This window comes from Cryptomeria japonica, chromosome 5 (assembly GCF_030272615.1).
Source record: "Cryptomeria japonica chromosome 5, Sugi_1.0, whole genome shotgun sequence".
Lineage (NCBI taxonomy): Eukaryota > Viridiplantae > Streptophyta > Pinopsida > Cupressales > Cupressaceae > Cryptomeria > Cryptomeria japonica.
In genome coordinates, this window is record NC_081409.1 from 244,570,431 (window position 1) to 244,580,985 (window position 10,555).

General features: G+C 35.3%; 1 protein-coding gene across 1 annotated transcript in view; it reads right to left on the reverse strand.

Moving 5' to 3' along the window:
• Window positions 1-8,942, reverse strand: part of LOC131064425 (methylthioribose kinase) — a 36,073-nt gene extending 27,131 nt beyond the window's left edge. The window contains exon 1 of the mRNA XM_057998565.1: window positions 8,522-8,942. Within this exon, the coding sequence (XP_057854548.1) occupies window positions 8,522-8,722 (201 nt within the window). The 5' untranslated portion in view covers window positions 8,723-8,942. The remainder of the gene's footprint in view (window positions 1-8,521) is intronic.
• Window positions 8,943-10,555: the final 1,613 nt, after the last annotated feature.

Genomic DNA, 10,555 nt, shown 5'->3' on the forward strand with positions numbered 1-10,555 from the left:
AATTTCTCAGATAAAAACTTTATCATTTTTGTAGCTTTTCTTGTAGCCTTAGGTACTACAATGCTCATTTTTACTTTTTCCTTCACCTCTTCATATGTTCCATATCTTAGTTCAGTAGCATGCCTTGGCAACGATAGATAGGCATCAATTTGCTGTTGTGTTATATCATAGTCAATCTCATAACCCATTGGTGGCAAAGATTGAGTCCTCGGTTCAACAGCATTCATATAACAATAATCGGTGTCTACCTCAAAACATATATCATCCTTATATTTTTCTACCAGCTATGGTGGAATCTTGTACCTGTTGTGCATCTTCTCTTGAAATTTGCTGAAATAGTCATCCATAATATCATTAAAGTTATCTCCCAGTTTCTTGATAAAATCATTGATTTGATGGGTGATATGTCGGTGTAGCTCCCAAACTACTTTACCGATTGAGGGAAAGAACTTCTCAAAGTAGAAAAACATGCATACAAGAAGTCAACCAAATTTCAGTGTATTTGCCGAGTTGTTCTTCTTCGGCTTCCTTATTGTGTTCAGGTTCTCAAACAAGTTCTTCAGTAGCACTTCACATAAATCTACTTTCATTCCCTTCTTCACTATTTTGTAGGCCAAGTCAACTGCGGCACATGGTAAACTGTTTTCCCTTGCAGATTGGAAGAAACAGTAACCAATTACTCTGATTGCAAACTTGAGTTCTGCATCAGTGACATTGTTCAATTTCAGTCCTCGGTAATCAGATTCTACTCCAGTTAGACTGATTAGCTCCTTCTGTGATATCATTTTCTGTGCTCGTGCATGATCATAGATAGGATACCCAGTGATCACATGAATGATTTCCTTGGTGATTTTGAATAGTTGCTCCTCTAGCCACATAAAATCATGTACTCTGCTCAAGACAAACTTAACCCACTGGGGTTTGAACACACGGGGATAGGCTAGGGCTTCAGTTAATCCCTTGATTTTGATATGCTCAAATTTGCTATCCATTTTGCCATCAGTACAAAGTTCATCATATGTATCACTAATCTCAACATGACCGAGTTCCTCAACACGGCATTTGGTGAAGAATCTAACATCTTCAACTAACAAGACTCAATCCGAGATGAGTGAAAATGCAGTTTTGTCATCCGGTTCAGAGGCAACTTTGGGAGTTAAAGAATATTTCAGCGAGGGCTTCTCCACATTTTTGACAACTACGGGATCTTGGATCTTGGGCGCCATTGTAGGTTTCAGGTAAAATTTAGCAAACTATCCTTAGGGTTTACAAACGATTGACGCTTCACACTCGGTAGATAATAGCAATTTGACTAGATCGGAAACCATCTTAACAGTGTGAATAGATTTGATGTAAATACCTTGAAATTCGCTCTGAATGAAGTTTGATCGCCTTGATTCGCTCTGCTCTGCTCTCTTGAAAACTTGGTGAATGAAAATGACCGCGAAAATACCTTTAAGTACTCAAAAATACCTTATTGGGGCTTCGTGCAAAATAGGTCAAAACATTAAATGCAGTCGGTTCACCTTTTACCGATTTACTCCTTTTTTTTGTTTTAACCAAGTAACCAAATTTCCTTCATTAACCGATTTGATAGGCTTCCTGTATACACCGACTTGACAGGTTTCCTGTAAAGTACTTTTGATAGAATTTCAAACTGACTAATTGCATCTTAACTATGCAGATTTTGAATTTTGTACATAATAGAATAGGAACTGTTATGATTTAACCTTTAGAAAATGCAGTCCCTTCATACCTTTTCTGACTAATTTGGAATAGGTGCACCTAACTCGGTAGGTAAGATGCTTTCTTCATCTGACATGATTTCCTTCTTTTTCCAAATCATCTTGAATTTTTCTTTTATCTCTTTAGTGTCTCTTCTACGTTGATCTCTGCAATCTCCAGCTAAATGTCCAACTTTGTGACAATGAAAACATGCCATACCAAGATTTCTCCATGATCTTCGGTTGTTCATTCCAAACCTTATAAAACAGTTGGCACTAATATGTCCATATCTTCCACAACATTCGCACCATATCCTTGTATTGTAATCCCATGGTACTGCTGCATATTGTCGGTAAGGATCTGTGTGATTTCGGTAACCTCTAGTGTTTGCTCAGTGTGGATACCGCATGTAGTTCTTTTGCTTAGACCAGCACTTCTCGTTATTATGTCCATATCTATTGCAGTTTCTACAAAACCCTTTGAATTTTGCCTTATGATAGTTGTTAACAGACTTTGTCCTACATTGATTAGATGTGTGACCATATTTATTGCAATTGTAACAATATCCATTGGACTTAGTGATATTCGGTTGCTTACCTTTTCTAATCTGGCATATGTTGGCAGAATGACCTTGATTTCCACAGTAGTAGCAAATAGGCTTCTTCCTTTTGATGTTATTCTTGTTTCCAACTTGCTTTGGTGATTCTCCTCTCTCGGTAGTATGAATTCCTTTCTCGGTTGATTCTTTTCCTTTGTAACCAAGTCCTTCATCTTTGTTGGGTCTTCTTGTATTAAGTTGCTCATCCAACATCTTTGATGCTTCATAACTCTTCTTCAATGTTTCTTTGGATTTCTTCTCTATTTCAAGTTCACTAGTCAACCTTGATACTTCAAGTTTCAATGCTTGATTTTCATCATTCTTTAGAATTGCTTCATGATGTGCATAACCTAGTTGATCTGTCATATTTTGTTGAATACCAGTTAGCCTTATGATTTCATCATTCTTTTCAGATACTAAGACTTCAAGTTGTTGTTTCTCTCTTTGTAGATCTCTTGCTTTATCCTCAGCTATCCTTAATGCATCTAGATTTTCAGTCATCTGTGTACTGAAATGTTCATGTTCTCTTTTCATTGCTTTTAGTTGATCAGCCAATGCTTTGTTCTTTTCTTTCAACATTCCAATCATTTCTTCAGTCCCACAAACTTACACTGTATATCGTCAGTACTAGGAAGGATGAATGAGCTAATGTACTGAGAGGGGAGAGGTGAATCAGTACTCCAAAACCTTTCTTCAATAATAATCTTACTGTTATGCATAAACAGAATAGTGCAGTAACATAAAATAAAGTTAAAACAAACAGATAACAATCATACATGATTCACTCCATAACACATATATTTTGGTTACGCAGAAACTCTTGGTTAGAGAGAAAAACTGCGGTGGGGATGGCACCCACAACTTCACTACTGCAATAATAAAGATTGCTCGGTTAGAGCTACATTTAGCTATTTCTGATAGCTTACCCTATTAGGAGTAACAAGATCTGTTAGATCTACCTTGCTAAAGGATTTTACAACATTAATCTGAATGCTGCACCTGGTTAGAGGATTTACAATTTATAGACTTGGTTAGAGTCTTTTACCCTGTTAAAGGTTTCTCTTTCAACTTCACAATATTACAATAAAATCATTACAAATCTCTGCAACTTTACATCTGAAATGTTATAGCAAATTCTATGTGCTCAGAATAAGATTACCTTGCTTATAGCATACCTCGGTAACCCATATTGTAACTCGGTAAACCCTTCTGTTTACTCTGTTCTTCGACTGTTCTCTGATAACCTTCTCGGTGACCTCTCTATGTCTCTGTAACAGTCTTCCTTCATACATACATGCACACACACATACATACATCCTTTTTTTTCTCTTTTCCCATGCTGTATATATAGATCTCTTAAAACGGTGATCTAATTCATTGCTTCGATCTTACAAACAAGATTCCTCGAATGAATAACTAAACAAAAATATTTCATTGGTTAGATTGACCTTGCAATCATAGTGCAATTTCCAATGTAATAACGGTTAGATGTGCCTCGATCTCGTAACACGTTTTCATGTGCATGTCCAGGTTCAAGTATCTGATAACACGTTTCACTCGGTGTGTTAACTTTACTGCTCGGTAGCCATAAAAAGATACTCGGTAAACAGCTCGGTGAATACTGCGTTCTGTGACTGCTTTCTTTTGTAACCGACTAGACTGTTCATACCGACTTCTCTGTGTGTACCGACTGCATGATTCGGTAATGCTAACCAACTAGAATATATAGTATGACTTTGAATATAAAAACTAATGGCAATTTGATAAGTAGTAACACCTGCAAGAAAACTAGTGATGCTACCAATATTGCGAAATTGTTTTTCAAAGAGGTGGTGAGATTGCATGGCATTCCACGGAGTATTGTCTCAGATCGTGATTCAAAGTTTGTGGGGCATTTCTGGAGGACACTCTGGAAGAAGCTAGGCACTATAATGTACCCTACTTGATCTATTTCAATATTACTTAAATTGATTGATATTCTTCAATTAGTTATTAACAAGTTCTTATTTATTTTCCTCATTAGATGATTAATTTCATTATTTATAGTTCTCAATATAGATATCATACCCTGCTACTAGTTCAGTTTTATGGAAGAAGGGTTTATGTATGTTACTAAAGTGCTTAGAGACCAAATACAATAGGTTCCCTCAAAGTTTACAGATCCAAGCCCTTACCTATCTTGGGTCTATACCCTCAAGGCTTATGGGTCACTGATCCCCACCCTATCTTGGGACTTAACCTATTGCTTGGATTTAGACTGCCCCTGTTTGGAACATCTCATTCTCATCTTCTTAAATACTGACAGTAATAACATGATTTAGACTATAAGTATACTAAATTCTTATGTATTATGAATATATAAGTGAAATTAAGTATGACTGTCATACATATTGCAGTCTATATTAATATTACTACTACTCCTAAATTTTGCATAAGAACATTATCAGGCTTCATGTATTAAGCATACTTATTAAACACATCCCCATGCATACCACCAAGAACAAGGATGTTACTGCCTGTAACTTAATAACAGTTCTCATCTGATCCAATCCATGGTGATGTCACTAGATGCTTTTGATTCCTTCCCTTTATATCTCTCAATGTGAGGGAGGGGTCACACCTCTTCATGTATGTCCTTTGGCAAGAGATGCACCCTTTCACCATTAGCACCCTTTGAAAGAGTGCAACTCTTCATTCTTTCTGCCCTTTGAAAGGGGCACAACATTCCACAATCAGATCTGCACTTCTTCTTTAAATAAGATATGCACTTCTCATTTTTCAAATTCTTCCCCCCTCAAATGAGTTTCTCTTCTCCCTTTTATATCTCACGTTTGAGGGAGTCACAACTTACCATTTCATGCCTTTTGACCTTTCATTAACTTTAATAAAATTTTAATTATATTTCATTATATTCTTTTATATTTTAATTTTAATTTTTATATTTATTCTTTTGTATTTTAATTTTATTATTATTTATTATTAAATTATATTTCAAAGTAGGGACATTACAGGCACAAATTTGAGTTTTAGTTCTGCATATCATCCACAAACGGATGGTCAAACAGAGGTTGTTAATTGAAGCCTTGGTGATATGTTGAGATGCATTGTTGGGAAGACACCAGGCAATTGGGATCTAGCCTTGGCTCAAGCTGAGTTTGCATTTAATGATTCTCCCAATCGAAGCACGTGATTCGGTCCTATTTATATTGTATATGGTATGCATCCACGGAATGTGTTTGAATTGAGGGATCTTGGTAATATGGAAAAATGAAGTGCCAATGGAGAAGACTTTGCTACAGTCATCCATGATCTCCATGAGGAAGTAAAGATGAATATTGAAGAGCACAATCTTCATTACAAATAAAATTCTGATGAGAAGCGAAGGGAACTTCACTATTAGGTGGGCGACCTTGTCTTGGCTCATCTTAGAAAGGAGAGGTTTCCTGTTGGAGTTTACAACAAGCTTCAGATGAAGAAAGTGGGACCTTGTAAAGTCATCAGAAAATTCTCTGCCAATGCTTATGAAATAGCTCTGCCCTCAGATTTGGGAACTCACCTATTTTTAATGTGGCAGACCTCTATCCATACAGAGGAGATGGGCAGGAAGCTGAATCAGACACACAGATATCGGTCAGTCTGAAACAGAGAGGAACTACTTCTACCTCATCAGAAATAGAAAGCATTCTTGAGAACCAATGTTGAAGAAGACCCGGGGCAAGGAATACTATAGATATCTAGTTAAGTGGCAGCATCGACCAGTGGAGGATGCTTCTTGGCTCACTGAACCAGAAATCATTAAACTGGGTCATACTGTTACAGATTTCATGAGCAGGAGCTCATGATTCTTTCTCCACCTGGGGAGTTTGATGCAGGGGCACCCCCTTGCGTTCTTGTTTTCTTTCTCTGTGTTTTATTTTTCTTTCAGTTTTGGGTTCAGTTGTGTTTGTTTCTGTTCCTGTCACAACTGAGACAGGAAGACCTGAAGTGACTAGAAACTACGACCGAGTAGTAAGAAACAGTTTCAACTGCCCATGGTGGCAGTCGGTTGCCAAGGCCACGGGGGTGGTCATTAACCAACCACCTTCTGCCTATTTGAAGCGCTTGGCCGATGAATCGGGGGTTGGCTGCAAAAGGAAAAAGAAGGGGTTGAAGGATAGAACCCGACCAAGGGAAATCTGGCAGCACTCGACTGATGGAATTGAAGGGTCGCCTTGTGGATGTTCAGGCAGTAGAAATCTGAATGTAGTCTTGTGTCTGCAACATAAGATAAGTCGACTTCTGTGTAGGTCGAGTTTCTGTGTAAAGACTATGGAATAAACATGTTTTTGTAACTGTGACATTGTCAATGTTTAAATAGTTCTGAACATTGGTTGTAGTTGGACTCAAACTGTTGTTCTGTTGTCCTGATGCTAATACACATGAGGGTGCATTTCTGAACGTAATGGTAGATTAAGCAATGTCTGAATCACTTGTATATGTTGATATTTTTGTGTTGAATCTCTTTAAAGGAAGTGTTTCTTGTCTAAGAACCAGTTCTGTTCCTGTCTTGGTTTGATCGACAAGGTTGTTTCCATCACCAAGACATGTCCTCCAAATTTTTTTTACAACAATCAAAGCATTTTGAAGCTTAATCAAAATCCTACTTTTCATGAGTGCACAAAACACTTTGAGATTCAATGCCACTAGATCTGCGAACACATCTACTTTTCTCTAGTATTGTTACACTCGAGCAAATTTACCAAATCTCTTGCAACAATGAAGTTTGACACTTTTTGAACTTTCTTGATTTGTTCTCTTGGACATGATATAATAAGGGGGGGATTGTTGGAATATTATAATTATATAATATTAAATCACAACACCATTGTAATAATAATTAAAAATTGTAATATGTTAATAATATTTCACAAATATTATTAACACAAATAAACACCATAATAGATGGTTATAGTTAGTTCTTAGGGTATCACTGGCCTGGTTGATTATTTACCAACCATTATAAAATATAATGTATATATTACTACCTCCTCTAAATAATACATTGCTCATTCCTTCTCAATTTGAATAATCCTTGATAATGATAGACTGTAAAAATGGGATCTTATTCATAATACATTTGATATCTTTGTACAGCTAAAAAGAACTTATAATATGGTGAAAAGATCTAGTGTTAATGGTTGTTTCAGTGTTGTCTATTGGAATATTGCCAATTCTTTGGATAAGGATGTTAAGTCTTTCATTGGCAATATGATAAAAAGTGTGGCAGTATTTGATTGTTGTAGACATTATGTGATGCATGATACTCTTATATGTTATGGTCTGTTATCACGGTTTTTTCCCTATTTGACCTTTATTATATCTGGTTATTTGATGTACTATTTGGGTGGTTTGGTTTTAATTGGTTGAGGTGTATGGGATAATTTTTGTGACAGCCTCTTTTTTGAGTTTTGTGTCAGCTGTGTTGAGTATTAGTTATCTTTGCAATCAACTGCTCAAAGGAGCTATAATTGTAAACTATTTCCCAAAGTTTGTTTGATTCTCTTAATTTAAGATATTAGCCCTAGAATCGAATCCTTGAAATCTAATGCCTAAAGATAAGATCAGATGACCTGTAATGCTTTCTCTGTAAAAATCATCTGTGATACTGAAAGCAGAGTGTTTACTATGACTTCTAGAAAGGAGTTTTTAAACGAGGGTTCAGTTTCAGAAAACAAATACCCAAAACTTTGCCTGATTAGCTGCTATAAGATTTCACCTACTAAACAATGACTAAATCGTTGCCCACACCCACGTACACACTTCGGCATGCTCTATCCTAATAAAAAATAAAACAGAGCAGAATGGATCTGAAAAGACACTGTAAATGAAAGCAGCGCATAGATATCCTTGTAAAAAAGCGTTTTCATTTATGTATTTTCAATAAGAGGATAAACGAAAAAAATAAAAATAAATCGAGTAACGCCCACATTTCAATTTGCATACTGAGCTCTAATCACTGACAGAATGAATCCCAAAACCACGTAAGGTAAAGGAAAACACAGATAAATTCTCTTATCACTAAGAGAGTTAATCCTAAAACCAAGTAAATGAATTCAAAACATTAATAAACTTTCAACCAGAGTATTAATTTCTGATTCTTCAATCTGACAACAAATAACAATAATTGAATGGACTAAAGACCGGATGAAATGTAAATACCTGTTTCAAAACAAAGGATCCTTTAGGTCCAGTGATAATATAAACAAAATTGAGATTGCCATCACCCACTTCTTTGACATTAAGCTCTTCGGGATTGCTGTGTCCTGCCTTTTGTGCTAAAGTGGGTGTGCTGTTAATGTAATCTATAAGGCTTCCTTTTTCATCCAATTTAGAGAAGCTTTCAAATGTTTTGCTACTCATCTCTGCTATCAGGGAGTTGGATGCCAACAAGATTGGATTATCGATATAAGTTATAAATTCAGTGGTGCGATTTAGAGTCTAAAAATTTTGCCCAATCAATGAATGTGCTTCCTGATGTAATTTACAGACTAAGTTTTGCAATATTCAATGAATGTGGTCATTAAGGGATTACATCGGTACTGTGAAGGATCATGCTTGACCATGTGCAAAATTCTTCGAGGAGATAAATCATTATCATCAAGAATCATGCTTTACTTTAACAATTATTATTATCACGATATTAAATTCCTTTTTAAATAGGGGCCCTATTTTTGGGGAGTCTAATTGATAGCTTCGTATTTTTCAATTGTAAAATGAAAAGAATTTTGGGTTCTTTACCTTTGAGGTGGGGATACAAGAAATTCATTTTTATTAAGGTGGTAAAAAAAAAAAATTATCTCTTTGCGAAGCAAGGAAGGAAAAATCACTATTAATCTCAATCCCAACCTAGAATGAATCAAATCGTGGTGAGCTTGAAGGCTCTGATGGAAGAGGTAACGTTTATGTTTGCAATATGTATTCCGTAAATGATGAAGTGGACACCCTATGTAATTTGTAAGGTATGAGAAGGGAATTTAATTAAGGTTTCTTTATAGAAAGTTTTTTTTTATTTGTAACATTTGTTATTGGAAATGTAAAATTTGGTAAATTGTTAAGGTATTCATTTGAGGAAAGTGGCCCCTGATTTGTATTGGCACATCATGTGTATTTTCATAAAATTTGTGTTATGGTTGGAAAAGTGGGATCAATGAAAACAAAATTTATATTATCTTCTAATTTTAAATATGGCATGATGAATTGGAATCTTCTTCAATAGAGATGAGGAATTTATTATCTTTGGGTAAAATATTGAACTTATAAAGGTGTCAATATAGTCAGAGAATAGTTCAAAGAGGAAAATCAAAGGGATGAAAAGGTACCAAAAGGAAACTATGTTAGGAAAGGAGGAAGATATTTTTCTTGGGAAATGATATGACATAAGTGAAAAAATTTCACTCAAAAAAAAAAATTATCTAAAGGGGGTGAAAATGACCCAACCAAAGGAAGGGAGAAATTCATTATCATGTTCATAAATTAATGTATATGTTTTGATCAAGGTCTCTAAAATTAGTGACATCTAAATGAAGAAAAGGTGGAATGTCCCGCTTGGTGGATATGCAATAATGACAATCTATATAGGACATTAGGTTGTACAATGTATTTGAAGACAAGTTAAAAGGAAACTAAAGTGAAGAATGTTTAACCCGTGAGATAAATGTAAGAAAAGAGCAAAATAACAACTAAGCTATGGGATAAATATAGGGCAATATAGTAATAAAGTAAGTAGCATGAATCAAGAAATTAAAAATAATATAAAGAAAATGGTGACATCTAAATGAATAAAAGGTGAAGGCCTCTCTTAGTGGATACAAAATAATGACAATATTTATAGGACATTAGGTTGTACAATGCATTTGAAGATAGATTAAAAGGAAACCAAAGTGAGGAATGTCTAATCCATGAGATAAAAGTAAGAAAATGAGCCAAATAACAACTAAGATATGGGATAAATGTAGGGCAATATGGTAATAAAGTAAGTAGCATGCATAAATAAATTAAAGAGAATATAACAAGAAAGCATACTTGTATAAATGAGAAGGGTAGGGCTAGATACCCCTACTTGAGGTTTATTTGTAGGTGCATAACATCTCTCTCAAATAAACAATTGTTGAGAGGTGGTTAAAGGTAACTTGTGAAGGTGTATGCTAAAAGAACCTAAAAGATATCTTTTTTTTATGAATGTTGATAGGCAAT